This window comes from Castanea sativa, chromosome 7, assembly GCF_040712315.1.
Source record: "Castanea sativa cultivar Marrone di Chiusa Pesio chromosome 7, ASM4071231v1".
Taxonomy (NCBI): Eukaryota; Viridiplantae; Streptophyta; class Magnoliopsida; order Fagales; family Fagaceae; genus Castanea; species Castanea sativa.
The window spans coordinates 7,277,189-7,304,259 of NC_134019.1; the positions used below are offsets into that span (position 1 = coordinate 7,277,189).

Here is a 27,071-nt window from a genome sequence, read left to right on the forward strand (position 1 = left end):
TGACTTGTGGCATTTATATTATTATTATTAAATGCCACGTCTTACATCTAAATAAAAATTGGAGGATCCTATCCAGCTAAAAGTAACTCCATGCTACAGTAGTTGTGAAAATATTTGCACCTTATTGTAGGGAAAAAAAATGGAAACATCAATATACAAGAGTCGAATTCAAAAATCATTCAAGTATGCATATGTACATACACCACCACGTGGAATGATGCGAGTAGTTGAAACTGGGGTGTCCATTACAAGTCAATGTAATTGTATTATTGTGTGCTTCCTAGTCTCTCTTCCTTCTTTTTTGTCTTGTGCTTCATTCCATAACAAGAGCATTGCTCCATGTGGAACCTCTGGCACTAAAACGCAAATAGGAAAAAAGTTGATTTCTGTATCTTTGTTGTAGCATTCCTCTTGTTGAGTACCATCACAATCTCACTCTTACTGAGTTGTATACCTCAATGTATTTCCCAGCCGTGTTGTTCCAACTATTGTCTAACTCCATAACCTTCTGTACAATGCCATTCCATTCATCTGGTTCTGCATTCATCAGTGTAAACAAAAAATTTGAGAAGAAAAAAAAAAGTTATCTTTAAGTCTAAAAGTTCAGGCAGATATATTCTAGGTGGTAAAGCCTCAGATTTTTCATGTTCTTTTTTCTTATTTGATTTTTTTCTATTTTTTGTCTAGCATCATACCTCCCATTTAAAAGGTTAAAAGTCTTTTGTGTTGGGTCACACTTATTAAGGGGAAGTTTGGGCCACACATGAGAGAGTGTTAAAATGATGGTTAAATTATTAGAAAATTTTCCTAATAGTTTAAGTTTTTGGGATAAGTGATAATTTAACAATCTCAAATAAAAATAATTCCAACACCAAGGTTTTGTACGAGCCATTTCCCACCCTTCAGTTAACTTTTTTCTTCATTTTGAATAGTTCTGAAAACTATTTCACCCCTGATTTGACACCCAAAATATTTTTATACATACTAACAAATATTTTCCAACTATCAGTGGTGGTTGAATTTTGTGAAGGAATGTAATTGATACTAAATTGAAGAACTCCAGGGAGGTAGGTGACAAAATTTTTTTTTTTTGAAAATACCCCGGTGCCAAATTAGAGTCATATCGTAAGCATTCAAAAGAAAAGACCCTTGAAGATTTAAAAGGCTAATATTAGTTAGTCTGGCCATGGCCAATTGATCACACTGCTGGCCCTCAAAACCTGGCAGTATTAGCATTGCACCTCATTATAGGAGACTGAAGTAGCCTACGCAGCTCTTCAGCCTGAGAACTAGTCAGTTGTAAGAAAACTATTAGCCACAAGATGACATACAGCCTAACTTAGATTGAACATACTCTGTCTGTAGTGAGCCAATGCACGGTTTAGAGCCAAGCCCAAGGATCCTTCATCAATTCCTTCAAAAACAAACCTGAAATTTGAATAAATAAATGCGTGAGTAAATAAATACAATATCAGTGAAGCACTTGCACCAGCAGAATTTGGGACTTGTATAACCAAGCATATAAGGCTAATAATTTTCATTCTCTTGACATAAATTAGCACTTGGAGACATAATTATTGATTCATTAACAAGTTAAAAAAGATAGAAAAATAATTCAATTCAACTAATTCATTCCAACGATTCAAGAGTAATCCTTTCCAGCCATTTGTTCCCAAATTGTAAAGAGCATAAAATCTTAAGAGGTTAAACCTTCTGCTAGAAAAGATCACAACCCCTGTAAAGGACACTTAAAATGACAGTAAAATCGCTTAGACTCCACATTGAACGAAATAGAAGAAATATGATATTTTTATTAACTTCAGGAAGTATGCTTAGTGTTTAATATTCTACCCTAACACAAATTATTAATATTTATACAAATAACTTCAGTACATTATTACAAATTTACCCCTAACATGTAACTGCTCACATCACAACACAACACTCTCCCTCAAGCTAGGGCATATATATATATATATATATATATATATATATATATATATTATAATCAGAGCTTGTTACATGGAAAATCCAATCTAGCTAGAGGTCCACATTTTGTTAAATCCGTAAGGTCTTCAGAGCATCTACCTCATGCAAAAATGCATATCCAAGCCACCGCTCCCAGGATCCCACTTAAATAACAACGAAAATGGGTAATAACTAATAACAACTTACTAGATCATGCATATCACAGAATAGAAGACATTGATAAAGTGAAAATAAGGAAGGTTCAATGCAGCAAGTGAATGAAACTGACATCATGGCTTACAAACTAATGTTGCCTTAATAGATCACAAAATGGTGGGCAAGATTACAGGGATTTTTTTTTTAATCTAAGTTTTTTTAAATCTAAAGAATAAAAGTAAAATAGGCCAGTCTTTGGCCCAAACAGCATCTCCTAATTCCATAAGACAAGTGGAGAGCCAGGTTATGAGTTCTATCCCATATAGGTGCATGAGTTGTATTTACTTATCAATAAATAAAATAATTAATAAATGAACATATAAAAATACAATACCCATTAGCCATTTCATGGTTTGATTGATCATCCATGTCAAAAACTGTATCTGCAAGACCACCAGTCTTTCTTACTACTGGAACCTGCAATAATCATTTAATTCAAATGAGATCTTCACTGTTTAACCGGAGATGTAAAATTTTTTTCTTGAAGTTCTACTAATCAGAGAATCATAACCATCTTAATTTCAGAAAGTTTCTCCAAAGAGTATTTAAGATTGAACTTTAAATATTGTTACTTTGAATGATCTCCACAAATTTGATAGCAGAATATAATCACTTTATGGTACATACAGCTCCATAACGCATTCCAATCATTTGGGCAAGTCCACAAGGCTCATACATAGAAGGAACTAACACTATGTCTGCTGCAGCATATAGCATGTGGGACAGTTCTTCACTGCATAGAAAGTATCACAAAAGAAACATAATTTCAGACAGTAAATAGCAGCAGTCTTGTACATGCTATTTCAGTAAAGAAACAGTAATTTATATAAATTATATTGTTAGTGAAGGCACTCCAGTGATAACTAAGGAACAAATTTCTATTCAACCTACAACTAAGTAAACATTTACAATACAAGAACAATAACAAAAACAGAGTTCAGACAGCTCTAGCAATACAATTGTATTGTATATTCAAAGAAGATTTACCTAAACATCAATAGGATCCGGATGCTAGGACCTTGGTTATGCTACAAAAAAGAGAGTACAATAAATGAATGTCCGTCAACTCATCTGTTTTTTTGTACTCAAAAAGGAAAAGAGGAGCAAAAAGATTGAGAATATACAAACACACACACCACAAGCTCAACATTTTTTTAAAATTATTGAACCTGAAAGTGTCAAATAAACTTGCCTCAATTAATTGCAAAAATTAGCTATGATATATTAGTGACTTCAATGGTTCAATTTACAAAAATTTCAGGGAAACTCCTAACTCAAAACTCTTAAGTATCTGAAGTTGACAACACAAAGAAACTCCAAACAAGTTCCAATAAGTAATTCCACTAGGATTAGTAAAAATTATACATTTATTAATAAAAAAAATAAAGTATTAATAATTTATAGGCATCTTAAGGCATAGGTTTCTTGAGCAGTAGGTTTCCATAAAAAAATACCTTCAGGATGACTGGAAAAATTAACAAATAATTGCAAAACTAATTTTAGATAAAAAGACTAAATGAGAAAAAAGAATACCATGAATATAAATACCAAAAATATGATGAATTGGAATGAGTTAAATGCAGAAAAAAAATTGGCTGATCAAAAAGAAGGTAAATAATGAAAAATAAAAAGAATGAATGACAGAGCTGGTTGTTTGGGGAAAGGTGTCCACATGCATTGGAGAATTTCTTGGATTTAGACACAAGCTAAGAGGATATCTTCATCAACTAAGTTGCCAATTATCAGCCTCTCCTTCCAACCTGATAGACATGCCTTTTATGGATACTCATTTACTGAATATTATAATTTCATTTTATTATGTAGTGCAGTGAGTAATTGACTATAGAATCATAAATAATGAACAGAAACAAATGGTGAGGCAGAGAATGGGACACAAAGAGCTCGAGCCTCAGTTGAGGCCTACAGCTCTACAAGTAGGTGATGCAGAACAGAAAATGCAATAGAATAGATATCATTTTAGCTAGATACAAAACCATAAGGGAATACTTGAATCTATAAGGAAAAACTTTGGAATCCAATAGACAAAAGAAAATAAGTTGACTAAAATTTTATTGATAATAGACTTCTGATTTTTGTTTTACAATTTGGAGGTCAATTTAAAGGCTTCATAAAACTTATTTTCCAAGCAAATATATTATTAAAAATATATTAATTAATACCCTAAGGACTTAATTTTGACTAAAATATTCTTAAAAAAAAAATCACTAAAACAAGGAAATACAACCATGTTCTAGAAATTTCAGAAAATTAATAATAATAGTAATCAAAATTTATTAAAAAATAAAAAATGAACCCTATTTAATATGAATGTCAATCATAATCTACATGTAATTTTAAAATACCCAAAAAAAACCTTGAAATTTAAGCATTTTATAGATGAGAGTTATTCATCTCGGATCATCTTCATATTTTGCAAGCACAAAGGGTAAGGAGGCAATCTAATACAACAATGAATTTATCAAAAAACCTCACTCTCAATACAAAGCTATCAAATGGTGTAACATAAACAAGAATGACACACCAAGTGTAACTATACACACACACACACACACATATCCCGTTTCATGGTATGACGTGTCATGTCTATACAATTTCTGAATTCTAGCACAATATGTAAGACAAAAATCTCAAATCCAATACCAATTTTGCAAGCCCTTCAAATTCTCTTTCAACCCGACCATCTGAAGTTTTCCCAAGTATGACCATCTGAGCACCCTAAAAGAAACTCCATTGAAAAAGAAGGAAACCAGTTGAAATCTAATTGTGAACTTGGTTCAAATGAGACATAGAACATGAGACACTTACAAGTTCTTCAACACGCTTGATTGCATGAGAAATCAAATGAAGACCCTTTTGTGGGACTAGTCGAGTAATACAGACAACTAAAGGCACCTTGTGTGTCATATCTAGTACATGGTTACCGTCTAGAATGCCTTCTGAAGTCAAACCAAGCCCCCTTTGAACATAGTATTTGCATAACTTTTTGCCCTCAGGGTTTTGAGCTGTCAAAAGTAAAATAGAGAGAATTTAAAGGAAACCTACAGCACCTTGGGAATTCATTGTTAAATACAGATAACTACAGGGAGATTGAAAGAAAAACTGTTCACACATCAGGAAAAACAAGAACTGGTACTTTGATGAAATCATTTTTGCAACTAAACACTTTCCACCCTGAGATTGGCAGACAGCTAAGTGTACAAAATTTTTCCTGTCTTTAATTATTATGGACCAGCATGTTATGATAATAGTAGCAGGGAGCCAACGATTCTCTGCACTGCACTTTGTCGAATCAGTATCAATCTCACAAGTATGCATCTATATGACAAAAGGAGGGGGGAAGTTTTTTCCATTTTAGACATTATTCTCTTCTTGCTAATGTAAAAAAAATAAAATTAAAAAAAAAAGTTTATTCAATTCACATAGAAACTAAAAGTTACCATTGAACTTAGCAGGCAAGAAGATGTCAGTAGCAGGGTTCCACATTGCAGTGTCTATCCCATTCAAAATACCAAAGTATCTACATAATTACAGAATGCAAGATTGTTACAATGGAAAGAAAAGTATGTACTTTTTTCTATTTTTGGTACGTAAGAACAGTAATAATTTATGTTAAATTGAAAAATCATGTACAAACTAAGGAAGAAGCAGCTAAACACATCATTGCTATTCATAAAGATGAAGGCCCCATTAAAATATTCCCTACAAGATTCACAAGCATATTGGTAACCCAAAGACTCAGACTAAGCAAAGAACAATCAGGGAGAAATTTGAAGCAAGCAAGACTGCTACAAGGCAACTCAACATGCATGTGGTAAATAAGAAACTAACAGCTCCAGTTTTAAAAAATTCATGTCAAATACTATTTTGGTGTTTGACATGGTATTCCAATTTTCATATAAATTGGGATATTTTTCTATTTAGATACATCTAGACATGGGAAAGAGGGTTCACAGGGTAGTGTTCTTATATATTTTATAAATACTACTAAAAATATCATATATAAAACAATGCTTGCATAAAAATGTGTGGAATCTTCTATGCAAGCCTTGAAAAGCCCAATGAGTGGTCCCATAGTACAACCAGAAAAATGTTCCAAGTTGTATTTCAAATTACTACAAGATATCAGTAATATTGCATCATCAGTTTATTCAAGAATACCTTGATCTAAATTGTAAAACATACTTCATGCAGACATGCCCTAACAAGATAGTAAGTATCAATGCCTATTTCGAGCACGACCTATTTGTAGTTGAGAACCCAACTGAAAATTAAGTTAATACACCTGAAAAGGGACCATATACTGGTTAAATATTTCCAACTCTGTCTTTTTCTTTTAATTGCTATCTCACATGAGCACCTTATAGGTCTTGAACCTATAGCCTGATCCTCCACTCTCTACTTACAAAGGAAGGAGGTACCAGATCTACCTTAAATTACGTATACAACTAAATTGCACAAAATACACATTTTCTCAGCCTTCATAAGCCCAAATAGAGGAGGGGAGCAGGGGAAGCTTTATGTTTTGTGCCTACAACCTGGTGTTGAGACATGTAAGCATATTCCTACAGATAACCTCAGTAGTTAGAAAATATGGCATACATATCATAGCATAAAAATCATTATAGAGTGCTCAAGCTTAGCATCTTTTCTTTCCCACTTTTTCAATAATCAAGGGATGACAACTCTCTTATGCTAGAGCAATGGAAGCAATTCATCTACAGATTTACCATTACTTTTACACAAGCTCTACACTTAAATTGATCATTATTAATTTTTAGGTAATCATTCAAATCTTGATAGTACTCAATGTTACTACTAAAGAGGAAAAATATAACAAAAGAATATTTTAGTACATTATTAATGGCCTGTAAATGGAAATGGAGCCGTGTACAAGCACCCTACTCAGTTCACCAGAACCTCATTGCCACATGAACTCCGTTGCATTTCCCCTTCTGGTGATTTTTACCTCAATGCTTAATGTTCCTTCTTCTCCTTCCAAAAGTAGAGCCCTAGGATTCTACCCCTCATGAGTGCAGCGTTTCTGGGGTGAGGGTTATACATTGGCAAAGAAATGAAAGAGAAAGTGTATCACCAAAAGCCATTTAATCTTCAGTATTTCATCTCATTAACTCCCATGTTTTACAGAAAATATACTGTACCTAAGTAAGCTTTCTATGTTCCAGTATTTCTCCATATTTTTCCTTAACAATAAACCTGAACTTGGCATCAAAGAATATAACAAAGTCATCAGCTTGGTTGAGGGGAATGGAAAGGAATAAAATAAAATCCGACAGACCTCTTCTAGAAATTGCCCATTTTCTGTAATTTTTTTGATCCTTCAATTTCAAGGGCATTTGTGACATCTTTTGCTTCATGGAATTTCAAAGATTACTTCTTAAACATATATAAAGATTTGTTTTCATTTGAAACAATTTTCTGGCAAATAGTAAGTTCCTGAAATGGAAACTGTCTACTTGAAGATATCAGAATTATTAATGTGAAAAACTTATAGGTAAAATCATCAAGTGATTACCTATAATGCGACTCTCGATAGCATTGAAGGTGGCCATTTAAGGATATTCCATACAAAACAGGATATATATAAAATTTAATCCCATAACCCAAAGTAAAATGTTTTGATTATAACTAAAACATGTGGAGTGGAACTTACTTATCCCGATTCCTTATTAAGGTGCTAGCAAGCCATCCAGTGCATAGTGTTTCCTTGAGATATGTTGGAGAGACAGTGCTGAAAATTGAAGGAAAATCACTTGATAGACAATAATATGGAGATCGGAATGAGCTTTAATATATACATTTGCTCACACACATCATGTTTTCTCAACACAATCTACTTATTGTTTACTGAATATTCATCATGCATGCATCTGTGTGTATTTCCACTTGTTAGTTTATTAGCGATATAACTACTTATGCGAATTTCTCATAAAAAATCTCACAAGCCATCCAGAGCACCGTGAGCCCTTGGGATATGTCAAAGAGACAGCACCAGATATAACGGAAGAATTACTAGATATATAAAGATTACTTACACTACTGCATTGCTGTACACAATTCCGCCTTTCAATAAGCTTAATCTCTCTGGATTGTGGCCAATAGTTCGATCGTCAACTGCCTGCATGTACATAGAGAACAGCAAGGCTAGAAGGTTTAGTCACTAAAGAGGAACTGAATTGGAAAGATGGCGACACTTAACAAAAGAATAATGAGTAGTACTGACCACTGATCTAAGTTCACAAAGGTTTTAGCAATGAAAGAAACTTTTCTAGCAGGATGGAGGTGTATGAATAAAAGAACTCTTTTATCAGTTAAGAAAACTCATTCACATTGAAAACTAGATCAATTCATGAGACTTCCTGACAAACTTATTTTCCAATGAAATCAAATAGCATAACTTATTGTTAGGAAGATGATATCTTGGGGAGACTCAAATTGAGGAGTTAATATAACATAAAGGGACCACTTTGACCAAAATGCTTAAACCTATGGACACCACTCACACATGAATATTCCGACACTATTATTTTTGGTAAGCAGGCAAAATATTTGAGGAGGATTTCTTTCACTACTCCATACAACTACATTTACAAATACATAATATAATATAATATTTGGGTCAGATTCGAGTTACACTTATTGCAACCTTTACACCACTCAATTTAAATCGATTAAAATATCGATAATCCTATTATTGGATTACACGTTTTCTTCATGCCATGCACACCACATTTTTTCTCAACATATACAATTATCAGTTTGTATTGAATTAGGGACAAAATAGTAATATCATAGTAATCATCCCCATATAAGTAATGTTTATGTTGTGTTAGGGTAATTAACTTTGAATACCCTTAACACACTTTTTGAGATAACATATACTATCCAATCCATAAACTCATTTTTCATACATATATTTTAAGACCTAAGAAAATTAAAATTGAACATTTTATGGATAAGACAATTCTTACCTCTGATTATCTTGATATTTTGCATGCATAAAGGGTATTAAGGGACAATTTTATTCAATGATGGGTTTGTCAAAATACTCATCCAAAATGAAAGTCATTGAGCAACATTATTTTAACAAAAGCTATGCTGTTATACTAGATGTAACTAGCACATAAACCCATTACACATATCATGAAAATTTAAAAGGATGAGTCATGAAAGTTCCGGGATATAATGAAGACACCTTTTCTATGGTTGCATATATAAATCCATCCAGACCACTCTTGCTGAGTTGCTCTTTGCTGCCAAGGTAAACAAAGTCATGCCAATAAGAAGTTGTGACAGACTTAAAAAGAACTCAAAAGATTGTTTCAAGACTAGTTTTGATTATAGTTCATAATGTTGAAATCTGCTAAGGGGAATTAGCATCAATCTCATAACATTTTTAAGTGTATACAGTTGCAAAGTTCTAAATTTTATTTATTTATTTTTAAATGAAATTATGGATATGAATATGTGGAGCTAATATGTGGTATTGTTATATAAGAAGTTTTGAGCAGTGATATCAGATATTCAAGTTTGATGACTAGAGAGTAAAGATATGCAGTTGTGAATTAGAACCATATATGTACACAATAATTGAAGTTCTAAAATATAACCCGCAACGGGGCTCCATTAATCAAAAGTTTTGTAGAGAGAAGTATTGACTTTCAATGTTTGCTTATCCACTTTTAAATTCTAATAGAACCTCATGGCATTTCAAATTAAAGAAGAATTTGAGTTAAACATATCCATAGCCTTATAAAAGAGAAGGAAATTTAAAGATCTTCCCTACAATATGTTAAAAAAATATATTACTTACAATGACTGGATATCTACAGATAATTTCCCTTCACTCTATTGAAATATGTGCAGCTAAAAGTGTTTAGCTTAATAACATATGATCATTTGGTCCTCAGGAGTACATGTTTTCCATTTCAGTCAAAATAGATAACATAAGTACAGCTCCATCTCACCCTTCTCTTCTTGACCCTTCACCGCTGCACTTAGACAGCTCTGGCATGGATACTTGCAAGTTTTTAATCAAGACTTGCGTAGTTATCATGTAGGGTTTGAAGGATTTAATTATGATGTACTGACGCACAAAATTCTGCTCTCCATCTACATTCACAATTATAAAGCCATGCATTCACAGCTGAGAAAGCTATGTCCCATATAATACATCTCATATTCCTGTTTGTAGCCCATGGGATTTCTAAAGAAGAAGGGTATGACAAGCACAAAATTTCTTGTACAAGTGCTCTCTTTCGAAATTCGTGATTGTAAAACCTTTTGGTAGCCAAGGCAATACTTCAATAAGTGACATATGATTGTGTAATGGGGTTAAACAAGCAATTGCAAATTGCAAGTTCATAAAATAAGAGATGGCAGAACTTGCAGAGAGTTGATAGCTCCAAGAACAAGAAAACAAAAACTTACGTACACTCCCCATAATGCTCCATGTTGTGGATTGTCAACACTAATCTTGGCTTCTATAAAGTAAATATATTAATATCAAATATTTATATGAAAGAAAGGAAGGGAAAAAAAGAAAAAAAAAGAAACTATTTAACGACATTGTTATCTGTTAGAAACTTCAAATAGAAAATGCAACATAATAGCAATAGCAGAAGTAAATACCTTGAGTGAAAGATAATGGTACATATCCCAGTAAAGCAGGGGTAAAGCTCCAGTCTGCCATTCATGGACATGAATGATATCAGGTTGTGCTCCAGTCACCTGCTATGATGCATTATCTTGTTAGAATTGGAAGAACATGGTTTGAGATGTCACTAGCTTAAAAAAAAATTCTCTATTGCACATTCTTCAAACTAGATGGGTAAAACAAGTAATTATCATCTCAAGCATAGAGTCAGTTAGGAAAATAGAATTGAGAGGAAAATTTCCATTTACATTTCATTCACAGTTATAACAGTTTAAGCAGCTCTTAGCTTTAACGCATTTTCTTTAATGTCTACAAACACTCAAATGTAAGATACTGATCCCTTTATTGTTTCTACATCAGCAGGCCAACTTCAGTTTTTAAATTAAAAAGCAGAATCAAATTAGAAGATACACCAGGTATTTATGCACAAACCTGCATCCATTCAAGGCTAGCACGACTAAAGAACAAATATGCCTCCAGCTCATTGTATGAACCCCCATATAGATTTTGCCCCTTGAAGAACTGGTTGGATGGTTCAATGAATATTACTGAGATGCCTGAAACTAACCCATGATATGCATTAGTTGGGATCCAATTTCCATCATGATAAGAGTTATATGTAGTAACCAATTCCAAGTCTTTGATCTGCTGCTTCTGAATACATTCATAGAAAGGAAGCATTATGTCCACTGTATGGCCACGAGATAAACATGCACGAGCAAGTCCAGTTACAACATCACCCAGACCACCAACTTTTGCTATTGGTGCCATTTCAGCTGTAATATGAATTATGTGCATGGGATCAGAATCCTTCTTTATGTCAACAGGAACTTCTGGGTTCACACCCCAAGAAGGGAAGTCCTTTTCCCAAAAAGGGATTTCATCACTTGGAGAAGGCCAGACAAGTTCTCCAATAGCAAAATCTGTTGAACTTTGACTTTTTTCAGCAGCTACCTGCAATTAGGAGGAGAAATAATAGAATTGAAAGACCATGAAAAGTTTTAGTCAATACTATCTATGATCTGTATATACTAAATTCAATTAATGAACATAGCCCAAAAAAATACAGACAAAATTTTGATTAAGAGAAAAGGCTTAAGCACATAGGTTGTATGTATATAAAGATGCCCCCAGCCGCCAACAGTTGTTCACTTCATAAGACTAAGAATCAACAGACCCAACAAAGAATAAACAAGTCTCAAGTTGAAATAATATTTGAGTATGTAATGTAATGCTCCAAGGGAAACGCCTTCAATAACAGAAAGTTAAGAGTTCTAATGTCCTCAAATGCTCTATTGTTCTACTCATTCTCCTCAATACCACGCAAAGAGGCACCACTTTTAAAGCTTACTCTGGCCAACCTTTCCCAACTAACAATAACAGCCAAGCTTAGTCTCAAATTTCTTGGGGTTGGCTATGGATCATCAATAGATTAGTCAGATCAGCCACATGTATTCTTTACCACCATTTTATTATATCCAAAATCATACTCTCTATTACTTTCCTAATTGATAAGTCCTTTTTTTTACTAATTTTACTAATGTTATTTTTGGCCTTCCTCTACCTTTCCCAACCAATGCACTCAAATTTCCCAATGAATGCAGCAAAGTCCTACAACTAACCTACTGCCAAATCTTCAATGAATTTGGAATTTCAACAAAATTCTAAATTGAGTCTTCGCAATTTCAGGGTTTTGCTTCTATTGCATAGCCAGAACCAAACCATATTTAAAATTATAATGATATTCTCTTCTAAATTTCTATCAACCAACCCAAATTTGAACCTCAAAATATTGTATAGTGATGGTGCATCCAAATCATTCTGACCCATTAATCCAACACTAGTTAACATGTAAATAAATAGGATATTTTTTTCCTTCCATAAAAAAAGAGACAAGACTAGTTTTTGCATAATTCACATAAAGGAAGTGACTAAGGCATAGAGAAACCTCTGATGATAGATGGGTCTGAGCAGAATGAAGAGCCTGAATCTTAAATTTGGAATTGCAAAACTTGAACTTGTTGTGGTTACTCAATTGTTGCTTCCTCTTTCCTACCACTGCACTCCTGGGACTTAACAAGATTGGAGAACAAAACTTGCACACAGTTGCACACTCCATGTATCACACTCTTCACTCGTCACTCTTCACTTACTATCAGTGATTACTCTCCAAGTAAAAAGCTGCAAAAAGAACAACACAATTTCATAGAAGAGAATGAATGAAATTAATATAACTTTAAATACCCTTTAGTGAATACCAGCGTCTGAGCTTGGATCATGTGCTGAAGTGAATGTTTATTAATTACCACCGTATTACTATGGTTGACTTCTGTACGTATTTTTTTTTAAAGATTTTTCTGGAAATTAGCTATTTAAAATAGTTGTACTTTGAATCGGTGGTGTATCTTTTTTTTTTTTTTTTTTTTTTTGAGGAGCACATTAAATTGTACTTTACCGTGGAGCATATTAAGTCACCAATTTGTTTTTTTTTTTTTTTTTTGGGTGAAGGTGAGATTGGACCACAGTCCACAGGTTAGCGATTTTAATAGTAACAAAATTCGTATATAATTATTTTAGGTTGGGTTTTGGATACTTTGTGTGTGTGTTAGACAAAAATTATTTTTTCTAACTTATTTTACTATTCAGCTTATTTTTGCTATTATTCATAGACCTTACTGTACTTTTTGGTACTATTCATAAGTCTTACTGTACTATTTCAGCTAACTTTTACCTTTATCTACAGTACTTTCAGCGAAAAAATTTTAGTTTCAGCAAAATAAGCGAATACCAAACAGACCATTAAATATTGAAATTTTAAAATTCCACTAGTTTAGAAATGATTTCAAATTCAAAAATTTTAAGGTTTAAAGTTTTTACTGGATTTATCAAATTCAAATATTTCATCCATTCTAAACTATCAAAACAAGGTATTTAAATTTTATAACTTAAATCCAAATTCACGCCCAAATCTTGCCATCCAAACACACCATTAGAATCACAAATTTTATGTCAAAATTTAGACTATAAAGTAGTTATTTATCAGTTTCACATAAAGCTACCACATGAATCCACTGCTTTTCTCCATCACACTATTTTTCTCTATCACTTACGATTTATTACGTCAGTTTTTACAAAACTTATAGTACAAAAAAATTTCGGTGAAGTTTGTCTATAGCAATTTCTTACACATAAAGGAAAATTACTTTTTTTGAAGGCCCGTAAAGGAAAATGACTTTCTCATGAGCCATTGTTCTACTTATATTTGACAATGACATATAACAATGAGTTTTACTAACGTGTGCCCTTATAGCATATATTAGTAAAATATTTTAGAAAAAATTTTATAGAAAAATGAAAAAGTAATTAACTGTTTTGACAATTTTTTCAATTTTTCATAAAAATTGTTTCCAAAATGAAGGGAACCAAACATGGTAGAAAACAAACAAAAATTGACCTGTTAAACTTATATATATATATATATATATATATATATATATATATATATATATATATTACTATTACTATTAGAGATTGACAATGTAGTTTTGGTTTGCACTTTCACCGCTTTGTAAGCCAAATCATAACATATTCCTTGGATTCTACATTCCATTAGTAATGATTCCCTCACCTGCTGAGGATGCTTATTAAGGTCACCCTTGATTTTTAATTGTAGTTGCACAACATGAAGGTCCTAGAGAAGTTGGAAAATCTATTTTAGAATGAAAAGAGTTATGTTCATCACATTTTCACAATAATCTATGATGGGGATCAATCTAAGGTCAACTTGTCCATAGTAGTTGTCCATAACTAGAACACGTCCAGAAAGCTTTGTGGAGAAAAAGGAACTCAAGGTGAGCATCATAGGTGAAAATACAACTCATTCAAAGGTAATGAAGTCATCCAATTTCAAGAAGGTCGTCCATGACCCAAGAGCATGGACGACTAGAGGACACTTAGTGAATTCTACGAGAAAGTTCTCAAAAGAGTTCCATAGAATCAAACCATGATGTACTACTCCTAAAATGTGGAGGGGAGTTCTCATTATCCACTCCACGCACCCCATTATCTCCGTTAACCACACACATTACCCCTGATGGTGGTGGATCTAAACAAGTAGACCTACTCTCTAACTCTCTATAAAAAGAGCAAGTCTCATTCACCCAAATTAAGTTCTACGATTCACAATTTCCCATCCTTGTGTTTTAAAGAGAAAATTGACTTAACTGTTAGAAGGTCCTTAGCCGGGTTACACCGGTCACTCTTGACAGTTCTTTCTTTTCTTTTCAAGACCAAAAGGCCATCACCATAGTCTAAAGCATTTCAGCCTACTAATTTTCGTGCATCATCAATTGGCACCATCTATGGGAAAAGTTAGTTATGTTTCTAAGTGTTAACCTCTTAGCTTTCTAAGACAAAAAGGTTGCATAGTTCGGACTAGGTCAATGACCACCAGTCACCCAAACCATGCACCAGCACCCTTGATGACTGTCCAACAATAGTTGAAGTCCATGGCAGCTACAATGGCAGAATTGATGCAATAGAACCAAGAGTTAACTAGGGAAGTGGATAACCTCGTCCGCGGAGAGCAAATCACGTGGATAACCTTGTCCATAGGACTGATTCCCCCTTCATTGTGTCCGTCACAAGTCATCCCCTGCCTTCCAAGTTCAAAATGCCTACCTTGGACTCCTATGATGGAACATGTGATCCTTGTGATCACATTGCCACGTTTAAGACAACCATACAAAATCATGGTATTCTAGACGAAATCATGTGCAGAGCCTTTCCTACTACGTTGAAAGGCCCAGCCAGAGTATGGTTTGGTAAGCTATCACTAAACACCATAACGTCATTCCAGGAGTTAAGTAAGTTGTTCTTCAACAACTTTGTAGGGGGACAAAGGCAGAAGTGTTCCTCGTCCAGCTTGTTAAATATAGAACAAGGAGAAAATGAAAGTCTGCGTACTTTCATTAGCCGTTTTAACAAATAAGCCCTATTGGTGGACGAGATGAATAACAAGATCCTTTTAGCAGCTTTCTACAATGGAGTCAGTTCAGACTTGTTCATCCGTAAGCTGTATGCCTAGGAGCCGTAGACGATGGCTGAGTTGATACATTTAGCCCAAAGTTTCATGAATGTAGAAGATGCGATTATTGCTAAGAAAAAGAAGAAAGGTGAACAACTGGAGAATGGTTATGTACACCATCCAAAGCAGAGTTCTTGTCCAAAGAAAGCCAAAGTAAGGGAGAAAAGGGATTGTGATGGCAAGAAGGCAGGGTCTTCCTCAAGATGATACTCCAACTACACTCCTCTGAATACTCTGCTTGACCAAGTGCTAATGTAGATTAAAGACAACCTATCCTTGAAATGGCCCGAGAGGATGAAAGAAGATCCTAGCAAGCAAAACAAAAGCAAGTACTGTCGTTTCCACCATGATCATGGACAATGTATAGACGAATGTTATGACTTGAAGCAGCAGATTAAAGTTATCATTATGCAGGGAAAGTTAAAAAAAAAAAAAATTCTTGGACGAGACCACAAGGATGAGAGGCAGCCAATGAAAGGCAAAGTAGAAGAACCAGCGCGTCAACTGCTTGGAGTGATAAGGATCATTGTAAGGGGCACATCAACTAGAAGCTCATCCAAAGTCAAGAAGACCTACTTGCTGGTAGTCCAGAATGTTCAACTATCTGGACGACCACCAAGGATGATTAGAGAAGATGAGCCTGCCATTATTTTCACAAATGAAGATGCAAGACGACTGCACCATCCTCATGAAGATGCAATTGTCATCACTTTGGCGATTGCAAATTATACAATTAGAAGGGTGTTAATAGACAATAGGAGTTCAACAAACATCCTCTACTATCCAGCCTTCCAGCAAATGAGGATTAACAAGGAGTTACTTCGTCCAGTGAATGTGTCATTGATCGGGTTTGGAGGAATTAAGGTTCTACCAATAGGCACCATCTCCTTACCAGTCGTGGTTGGCTCTTACCCGCGACAAATCAATAAGGAAGTGAATTTCCTTGTTGAAGACTATTCATCCTCGTAGAATGCTATCATTAGAGCAACGTCCACCTACCATTTGTTTGTCAAGTTCCCAATAGAGTATGGCATTTGGGAAGTACAAGGAGATCAGTTAACTGCTAGAAAGTGTTACTTATCAATGCTGGCCATGGACGAGCAAATGCAGACAATAAACATTAAACAAAGAAGAATGCTGGTTGAACCGATTGAAGTATTGGAAGATGTAATGTTGGACAAGTCCAACCCTGAAAAGTTTATCAGGATTGGGACAAGCATGGAAAAGAAGATGAAGTAGGACCTCGTCCATTTCTTACAAAAGAGCATAGATGTTTTTGCTTAGAGCTATGAAGACATGTCTGGAATTGACCCAAGTATGATTACGCATCGTTTAAATCTGTCCTCATCTTACAAGCCCATCTGTAACAAGAAGAGAGTATTTGCCTTAGAATGAGATAATGTCATCAAAGAAGAAGTTCATAAGTTAGTTACTGCAGAGTTCGTCCGTGAAGTCTACTACCCTGATTGACTAGCTAATGTAGTGATGGTAAAAAAAAATAATGGAAAATGGAGGATGTGTATGGACTTCACAAATTTAAACAAGGCATGCCCTAAGGATAGCTATCCTCTTCCATGCATTGATTAGCTAGTGGACTCAACAACTGGACATCAGCTGCTGAGTTTCATGAATGCATTCTCAAGGTACAACGAGATTAAGATGGATGAGGCAGATCAAGAGAAAACATCCTTCATCACGAGCTAAGGTTTATTTTGTTACAAAGTAATGCCATTTGGTATGAAAAATGAAGGAGCTACCTACCAGAGGCTAGTCAACTATATGTTTCGTCCACAAATTAGGCGAAACGTTAAACTGTACATGGACAACATGCGGGTTAAGAGTGCGAGGGTGACGCAGCATCTAGACAACCTTCAAGAAACCTTTGATACACTTAGACGATATAATATGAAACTGAATCCAAGCAAATGTGCCTTTGGATTTGCATCAGGGAAATTCTTTGGTTTTATGGTTTCACAGAAATCCAAGAAATCTTGAACATGGAGCCCTTGAAGAATATCAAGGACGTCCAGAGCCCCATTGGACGAGTAGCTGCCCTTAATAGGTTTGTTTTAAAAGCTACTGACAAGCGTTTACCTTTTTTTTCAAAGTATTTGAAGACTTGGAGGCTTATCTCGCTTTAACTCCGCTTCTGAGCCCATCCAAACCAGGAGAAGAATTGTATCTCTACCTAGCGGTGTCCCCTCATGCAATGAGTTCGGTCTTGATCAGAGAAGAATGAAAGGTACAGAAACTCATCTACTACACCAGCAAAGCTTTAAGAGGAGCTGAGAGATGATATCAGCCAATGAAAAAGTTAGCATTTTCATTGGTGACAGCAACAAGAAAGCTCAAGCCTTATTTCCAAGCTCATGTAATCAACGTCCTAGCATATCATTTGTTGAAGAAAACTATGAATAAGCTGGAAGCCGCTGGACGATTGATCTAGTGGACAGTGGAACTTAGTGAATTTAACACACGATATAGACCAAGAGAAGCAATAAAAGCTCAAGTACTTTCATACTTCAAGCCGAATTCACTCCTACCAGTAATTAGCAGAATGAAGACTAGGGGGCAAAACAGTGGGTCGTCCATGTGGATGGTTCGTCCATACAGTATGCAAAAGGAATTGGGATAGTTTTACAATCACTAGAAGGGGATCATCTGGAGTATGCCATTTGTCTACAGTTCCAAACAACCAATAACGAAGCTAAATATGAAACCCTACTTCAGGGCTTGGAGTTAGCTAAATCACTTAGAGCAGATTCAATCCTCGTTCAGGGAGACTCACAATTGGTGAAAGGCCAAGTGAATGGAATGTATGAAGCTAAGGAAGAACAGACAAAGAAGTACTTGGGCAAAGTTAAGCAATGCATCAAAGGCTTCACAACAACTCAATTTCAACAGATACCAAGGAAGGATAATGTGGAAGCTGACATCTTAGCCAAGACGGCATCTGCAGACGAGATAGTGAGTGATCAAATTAAAGTCCAGTACATCCTAAGTATTGACATTCTAGAAGTACATTAGATAGACGGAGTAGCCAATTGAACCACTTCAATCGTGTCTAATCTTAAAGACGGTCTCCTCTTAGAGGATAAGGAAGAAGCAAGGAAGTTAAGGGTGAGAGCGATGAGGTTTGTCCTTATGGACGATGTGTTGTACAAGAGGGGTTTTATCAACCCTATTTAAGATGTTTGACTTCGAACGAGTTTCATTACATCCTTAGAGATGTCCAAGAAGGAGCATGTGGAAACCACTTGGGGGCTAGATCCCTCGTTCATAAGATAGTTCGCACCGGATAACACTAGCCGTCCATGCAAGCAGATGCCAAAGCCTACGTCAAAGCCTGTGACAAGTGTCAACGCTACAACAATGTGCCTAGACCACCATTAGAATACCTCACTCCAATGGTGGCCCTTTGCCCAATGGAGACTTGATATCCTTGGACCCTTTTCCCAATAGGACAAGGGATTGATTATTTTACCAAATGGGTAGACACAGAGCCATTAGTAAAGATTACCAAGCAGAATGTCAGAAAATTTATTGGAAAAACATTATCCGCCATTTCGGAATCCCTAAGGTGCTCGCCTTAGACAACGAACGCCAATTTGACAATACGCCCTTCAGAGAGTTTTGCGAGCAGTTAGGAATCAGGACTCACTACTCCCCATCCTCCCACCCACAGACTAACGGACAAGCTGAAGTTGCAAAGCGATCCCTACTAAAGATCATCAAGACTTGGCTTGAGGGGGCAAAAGGGATAAGGTCAAATGAGTTACCCAGCGTCCTTTGGGCATATAGGACGACATTAAGGACTCTAACTAGAGAAACTCCTTTTGAATTAGCATATGAAAGTGATGCAGTGATACACGCGGAAGTTGGTCTAACTAGCTACAGGGTGGTCCACTATAACAATGAGGAGAACGAGAAATAGCTCTGTCTAAGCCTTGACCTTATTGGCGAGGTAAGGATGGACGCAGGACAGAGGGTGGTGCGTTACAAGAACCTAATGACTAGCACCATGACGCATTGGTGAAACCAAGGCAATTCAACATTGGAGATCTCATCCTAAAAAGGGTGTCCCTAGTTTCTAAGGACCCCGCTTATGGAAAGTTGGGACCTAATTGGGAAGGACCATACAGAGCTATCACTTCCAAAAGACAAGGTTCGTACTACTTGGAGGCTTTGGATTGACAAAAGTTGGAGCACCCGTGGAATGTGGAGCACTTGATAAAGTATTACTAGTGAGGAGGACTCGTCAAGAAGGTCAGCATGAACGAAACTAAAGATTACTAGTGATCAGTAGTAGTCTATTTATGTTATCTTTTAGCACTTATGTTTTCTAGCAGTATTTATGTTCCCTAAAAAGCACTAGCTACTGGCATGTGCTATGTTTGTGGACGATGTCATGAACAAAAAGCACTAGCTATTGGCATGTGCTATGATTGCGGATGATGTCATGAACAAAGCCTTTTTTTATAGGCAAAAATGCATTTTTGGGTCAATTCTCATTTTGGTCCCAAAATTGATTTTACTACTAATGTAGTCCCTAAAAAATGAAAATCAATTCTATTTTGGTCCCTGCTGTCAACCCACTAACGGAAACCTCCTACGTGGCAGATGGAATACCTTGTTTGTTGACGTAGTGCTGACGTGACACTGATGTGTCCATTAAAACATTATTAAAAAAATTATTTGACATTTTTTTAAATGCCACGACAAATTTAAATTAATAAAGAATTAAAACAATACAATTTTTAACTCCTCAATTTTAATTTTAAAAATATAAAAAAAAAACAAACAAAGGCTCTGTAAGTGCGCAATTGCACCTGGACCCAAAGACAACTGTGGGCTCAGGCCCAATGAGCCTTAAACAATGAAATTTGTAGAGTGTGGATTTGAAATCTAGTTTAAGGATGCTAGAAACTTGATAAACAGGCTAAGTTGTTAAAGTATTTGCAAATAATGAATGATTATGACAAAGGAACTTACTCGGACGTAAGCCGAGGACAATTTTTGTATTATTTCTCTTTTTCCTTTGAAGGTTACAGTTCTGAGTCCCTATTTTGCTAACTGACCGATCCCCCTTTTCTTTGGCCTCTACTCTTCTTAAATACTTCTTCTCTTGGTGTTTTATCCACGTGTTGCACAAATCTTATCCTCTCTCCCTGACACCACCTTCTTTAAGTGTTTAAATAGTAACCAGAAGGTTCAGTTCTACTGTTCAAGGGTCACTTCCCCATTAATGCGGCCAGGGAGGTAGGTGCAGGATCTTTAATGTGGAGATGGTAGCCTTTTCCTAAGATATTTCTCTAACACTGGTGGATCTAGAGGATACAGGGACCCCCCTCTTAACGAACAGTTTTTCCGGAACTCTGCCTTGATCTTTCTAGCGAATCTCCAAGTTATCCCGGGTCTATCCGAGGAGAGATTCTTCTTCAGGTTCATCCTCGGACCCTCGGCGTGTGGGCCGACTTGCACTCCTAAAGGCCTTTAGTCAAGAACGAACTGGCCCTTCTTATCAGAGCCCAAAGGCCCAAGTACCTGCTCGGGTCCTTTTACTCCCCACAATAGCCCCTAAAAACTCTATTTTTCAACATCCGAGGAGAAAAATAGGGTTTTGATTCGACGAGAACTTCCCCCACATGTTTTGTAATTCACCACGCGTGTGAAGATCGTTTCGTGTCCCAGAAGATGCCATTTAGCGCTTTGAATTTCAAAACGCGCGCATTTTTTACCGTAAGTTACACCTTGTTCCCCACGTTCAACGGTGAGATGAGCATCCAACGGTCCTTGTCGCCCCCCAAAAATTTGGGCGGGACGGATGCAATTTCGAGGCCGCTTCCCGCACGTCATAACGCTTTGAAAACATGCGCCTTCATTTATTTCTTCAGAACTTAATCACATCAAAACATCAGTCGTTGCCTTTTCTCTGCAGAAACCCGTGGAAACTCGTACAACTTCAAACTCGTAAGTTCCTATTTTTTTCTTTTACTCCTTTCTCCTCGGATTCTATCCTCGGCTCCCTTCTTAACCACTTTCCTTCTTAAAACTCGCCCTTTTGTTTCTTATAGATGGGTAGATTTAAGTGTTTAGTTGACACCGCCACTGGGATGGAAGGTTTTAGGGCCAAATACCAGATTTCCAATGACGTAGGCTTGAAATACTGTCCGGCGGAAGCCATGGGTGGGTCTAGGAAAATGGGAGAGGTCATCATCCCTATGATTGCCTTCATAGAAGGTGGGATGACCCTCCCTATGAGAAGCGTAACCAGGGAATACCTTCGCAACCACCGGTTGTGTCCTAACTAGTGCGCACCCAATGTATTTAGGGTCTTAGGAAGCGTCGATGCTCTAAATGAGCAGATGGACTTAAATCTTACCTGGCATGACGTCATCTTCATGTACGAATGCCACAAGCTTAAAAGAGTAGGCTATTATATTAAATCTCGATCTAGTGTCGTTAGATTAATTTCCTGTCTGCCCAAGTCCAATAAAGGCATGAAGGACGACTACTTCATCGCCTCAGGCAATTGGCACGACGGCCCCCACTATCCAGTCGAATGGGGAGATCTAGGAGTGACTCCTTAGGATCTAACTTCCTAACCCCGTAACTTCATCTAAAAAATCTTGAAATGCTTATTTACTTGTACCAACTGTTTAACTCTGATTTGTCACATGCATTACAAATTTAACCGTGTTTGTCTGTTTTGGTGTCTTTCCTTGTAGATAAACAACACGTGCGCCCACGCCTGAGCCACTGCAACGTCGTTGACTTAAACTGTGTACTACGCTCAGAGGTTTTCGTGAGTGAGGACTTGCAACTTAAGGTGGCTCACTTAATACTAGGGTACAACCCTATATCCTCGGACTTCCAGGAGATAGAGAACGCAATTGTCGCGGGGGACAGAAGGCGTAGGAGAATAAACATAGCAAGACCAAATTTTCTTTCCGACCACGACATTCCCGACGACCTCCATACCATTCTATACACGCAACCCATCGTGGCGATCCCTCTCACAACGCACTCTCAAGCAACTGCTGTCCCAGAGGAGCAAGTGTGCTCGTCGCATACGTTGGACGAGGAGATAGACCAGTTTCAGCTCGAGGACGTCCAAAGACCCCGAGGAAACCAGTTTGTCGTCCTTTCCGACGAGGAAGAAGAGCCCGCCGAGGCCTCTGGGATTTCCGATTTAGTGACTGCACGTCAAGACGACAGCTCCGTTGAAGAAGAAATGGACGTGCTCAAGGGCCTTTTAACCGTGAGAGGCGAGAGAGTCGCCAAGAAAGGAGCGAGGGGATCTCAAGTTCCCCTGTCCTTGCCACCACCCCCTCCTCCAGCCGATCCCAAGCCTTTCGCTGAAAAGCCCAAGAAGAAGAGGAAGGTGGAGGCCGAGGAGGCTGGTGGTGACAAGCAGAAGAAGCTGAAACAGCAGCAGCAGCAGGCTCAGCAGCAGAAGCTGGACAAGGGCAAGGGGCGTGCCCGTTTAGTTGAAAGTGGGGAAATCAGAGACGTGGCCGAGGTGCGCCGAGCACCGGCTATGTGGTCTCTCTAACTGAGACTGGACGGAGCGCCAATTCCCCTCCAGTCCAACATCAGGGTGTTCCAACAAGGCCATGCCCTCCACCTAGCCGATGCATTGGAACGTCCCCTTCTGCTGCCCAAGGATATGGAAGCCTTGGAAAAGATGAGCCAGCCTCAACTGTTCCTTTCTTTGAAAAGGGACTTAGCTCTGGTAAGTTTCACTTCGTGCTTATAATATCTGGTTATTTGTAAATGTTTTACTGTGTTTAACCCCCTGATACTTTATCTCAGGCCATTCAAGAGATTTTCGCTGCCGAGAAGTTCGTGGAGGATTCTCGGAAGCGAGCTGGAATGGAATAGGAGATCCGGCAAGAGACAGAGAAGTCCCTAGGCTAGGCCCTAGCAAAAAACGGGAAACTCACCTCTCAGCTGGCCGACCTAAAAAGAGAAAAAGACGGTGCCGAAGCCAGCCTGAGAACGATGAGGAATCAAGTGGAGGGGCAACGTAAGCTTCTTCACCAAAAGGATGATGAGCTTTCCCAAGCCCAGAGGGAACGCTCTAACTTGGAGTAGGAGCTTGCGTGGATGAGGGAGGAAGCGCGCACCTTCAAGCATTCACTGGAGGCTGCGAAGCAGGTGAGCTATAAAGAAGGGGTAGCCACAACACAAGACCAGCTGACAGAAGCTTTCGCGGCCGTATGCAGAGAATACTGTCAGCAGGTCTGGGGGGAGGCTTTAAACGTAGCAGGGGTTCCTTTAGCTTCCGAGCTGAGGAAGCCCGAGAACGTTTGGCTTCCCCTTGACATACAGGAGATAGAGGAGACTCCTGCTGTTGCTTCTCCTCCTGAGGCAGCTCCTCCTGCTCTTCCTCCCGTGATGCCAGAACTCATTCCTGATCCTACAGAACCTGAAGGTTCCAATAAAGAGAAGGATGGGTGTGAAGGTGCCGAGAAGGAACAAAGCCAAAGTGTGGAGCCCATTATTCCTCCAACAACTACAACAGACAAACGGAAACAAGTCTTGTCTGCTTTTGAGTTGGAGTTAAAAGCACCGAAGCTGGCAGTACTTCCCATCAAGACCCCCCTCCGAAAGCTTAGGGCCAAGCTTAGGGCTTCTTTCCCTCTGTACTTCAAATTTTCCATGTAATGATGTATACCCAGATAATTAATGAAAAACAGCTTTATTTGATTTTCATCTGAGTTGTGTTTATTTTACCATGTCATTTTTATGCTTGCCATGAAGGTTCTCACTAGCACATAGCGAAAGAAAGAATGAGATAAATAAGTCCAATTTCAACAGTTGAACAATTACAACTTTAAACAGTTATGCACATACTTGCCTTGCAAAGTAAAACGTTCAAGAACCTGACAAGAACTAACTTAGTTTAGATGGTAAACAGTGCCTTACTTTGGAAACCCATGTGATAGTTAAACTTTGTAACCTGAGACACTAATTTTAGTAAAGTGTGAGGTCCGAGGATCATACCTTACCAAATTTTTGCTTAACACTTAAAGATGTACAACTTAAGATTCAGTTTAACAGATGATAAGATATCAATTTCCACAAGGTGTGTGGTCCGAGGACCATACTTAACCAAGTTTCTATTTGATATATAAGAATAGTAACTTAAGATGTTAATTTCCCCAAAGTAGAAGGCCTGAGGATTTGGCATAACTAAGGTTTTGTTTAACAAATAATAGGATATCAATTTCCACAAGGTGTGTGGTCCGAGGACCATACTTAACCAAGTTTCTGTTTGATATATAAGAACAGTAACTTAAGATGTTAATTTCTCCAAAGTAGAAGGCCCGAGGACCCGGTATAACTAAGGTTTTGTTTAACAAATAATAGGATATCAATTTCCACAACGTGTGTGGTCCGAGGACCATACTTAACCAAGTTTCTGTTTGATATATAAGAACAGTAACTTAAGATGTTAATTTTCCCAAAGTAAAAGACCCGAGGATCCGGCATAACTAAGGTTCTGTTTAACAAATAATAGGATATCAATTTCCATAACGTGTGTGGTCCGAAGACCATACTTAACCAAGTTTCTGTTTGATATATAAGAATAGTAACTTAAGATATTAATTTCCCCAAAGTAGAAGGCCCGAGGACCCGGCATAACTAAGGTTCTGTTTAACAAATTATAGGATATCAATTTTCACAAGGTGTGTAGTCCGAGGACCATACTTAACCAAGTTTCTGTTTGATATATAAGAACAGTATTTGTAAGCCCCTATGCATTCATAACTTTGAACTGCGAATCAACAAAAGCATCTCTTATTAATAATAATACCTTCGAAGGTTGTTTACATTCCATGGGCGTTGCACAATTTTTTCATCTAGGTCAGCCAGCCGATACGACCCTATGCCTGCTATAGAAACAATGCGATAAGGCCCTTCCCAGTTTGGTCCTAGCTTACCTCAAGCTGGGTTCTTAGCAGTGCCCACGACCTTTCTTAGTACGAGATCCCTAGGCGCGAGTGGCCTTAGCTTCACATGGGCGTCATACCCCCGTTTAAGCTTATGTTGATAATAAGCCATTTGGACCATAGTTGCCTCCCGCCGTTCCTCAACTAAGTCCAGGCCTTTCTCCAGGAGGCCATTGTTGTTTTCTGGGCTAAAAGAACTCGTCCTTAGCGTGGGGAAACCAGATTCAAGAGGTATCACCACCTCGGCTCCATAAGTCATAGAGAATGGAGTTTCTCCAGTAGACCTGCGTGGCGTAGTTCGATACGTCCACAAAACATGGGGTAGTTCTTCTACCCATCTACCTTTTGCATCGTCCAACCTTTTCTTGAGCCCACTGACTATGACCTTGTTAACGGCCTCGGCTTGCCCATTTCCCTGAGGATAAGTTGGAGTGGAGTATCTATTTATGATGCCTATGTCACCACAATATTTCCTAAAAGCCCTATTGTCGAATTGAACGCCATTATCCGAAATATGTGTGTGTGGTACACCAAATCTGGTAACGATGTTTTTTCAGATAAACTTCTTGGAATCGACGTCCCTAATATTTGCTAAGGGCTCAGCCTCGACCCATTTAGTGAAGTAGTTGGTCCCCACGAGCAGCCACCTTTTGTTTCCTGCAGCCCTCGGAAATGGCCCCACTATGTCCAATCCCCATTGAGCGAAAGGCCAAGGACTGGAGAGAGGATTGAGAACCCCTTCAAGTTGATGAATGTTAAGGGCGAACCTCTGGCACTGGTCGCATTTTCTTGCATAGTCCTGAGCTTCCCTCTGCATATTGGGCCACCAATATCCCTAAGTCAGGGCTCTATGGGCTAAGGACCTTCCCCCAGTGTGGCTCCCACAAATCCCTTCATGCAGTTCTTCTAAAAGCGTCTCCGTTGATTCAGGGTGTACACATAACAAGTATGGTCCAGAGAAGGATCGTTTATACAGTTTCTGATCCTCAGACAACCAGAAACGGGGCACCTTTCGACGAATCTTATTTACTTCAGACTTGTCCTTAGGAAGGATGTCGTTTTTCAGAAAAGATATCACTGGGTCAATCCAACTAGGTCCAGGTCTTATCAGATGGATATGAGCTGCACTGACAGTGGTAAGAGTTGG

At 37.6% G+C, this 27,071-nt stretch overlaps 2 protein-coding genes across 3 annotated transcripts; one reads left to right on the forward strand and one right to left on the reverse strand.

Annotated features, from left to right (window-relative positions):
* Positions 1-102: 102 nt before the first annotated feature.
* Positions 103-13,263, reverse strand: LOC142642942 (uncharacterized). 2 transcript variants are annotated; one of them, XM_075817407.1, is made up of 16 exons: positions 13,138-13,263; positions 12,828-13,060; positions 11,312-11,833; positions 10,855-10,953; positions 10,654-10,706; positions 9,419-9,476; positions 8,259-8,341; positions 7,877-7,954; positions 5,643-5,722; positions 5,011-5,207; positions 4,846-4,920; positions 3,172-3,212; positions 2,812-2,917; positions 2,519-2,601; positions 1,355-1,428; positions 103-537 (listed from the first exon to the last, which is right to left on the reverse strand). In XM_075817407.1, the coding sequence occupies exons 2-16, from the start codon at positions 12,996-12,998 to the stop codon at positions 425-427; spliced, it is 1,833 nt and encodes a 610-aa protein (XP_075673522.1). In that variant the 5' UTR covers positions 12,999-13,060; positions 13,138-13,263; the 3' UTR covers positions 103-424. The 2 variants fall into 2 exon arrangements, with proteins under 2 accessions (XP_075673522.1, XP_075673521.1); XM_075817406.1 differs by having other exon boundaries at positions 12,828-13,155.
* Positions 13,264-15,977: 2,714 nt separating this feature from the next.
* On the forward strand, positions 15,978-16,934 carry LOC142643907 (uncharacterized). Its single transcript, XM_075818624.1, has 2 exons — positions 15,978-16,118; positions 16,224-16,934. Exons 1-2 carry the CDS (start codon positions 15,978-15,980, stop codon positions 16,932-16,934), a joined length of 852 nt encoding a protein of 283 aa, XP_075674739.1.
* Positions 16,935-27,071: the final 10,137 nt, after the last annotated feature.

Bases quoted from the DNA above. Each gene is read 5' to 3' on its own strand.
- LOC142642942 (XM_075817407.1), bottom strand. From the start codon at position 12,998: ATGGAGTGTGCAACTGTGTGCAAGTTTTGTTCTCCAATCTTGTTAAGT. The intron at 9,477-10,653 runs GTAAGTTTTTGT...TTACCTTGGCAG, and splicing joins GAGCATTATGGGGAGTGTAC to CAAAGAGCAACTCAGCAAGA. The intron at 3,213-4,845 runs GTATTGGATTTG...TCTTTTTTGTAG, and splicing joins TTGAAGGGCTTGCAAAATTG to CATAACCAAGGTCCTAGCAT.
- LOC142643907 (XM_075818624.1), top strand. From the start codon at position 15,978: ATGGCTGAGTTGATACATTTAGCCCAAAGTTTCATGAATGTAGAAGAT. The intron at 16,119-16,223 runs GTAAGGGAGAAA...GTGCTAATGTAG, and splicing joins CTTGTCCAAAGAAAGCCAAA to ATTAAAGACAACCTATCCTT.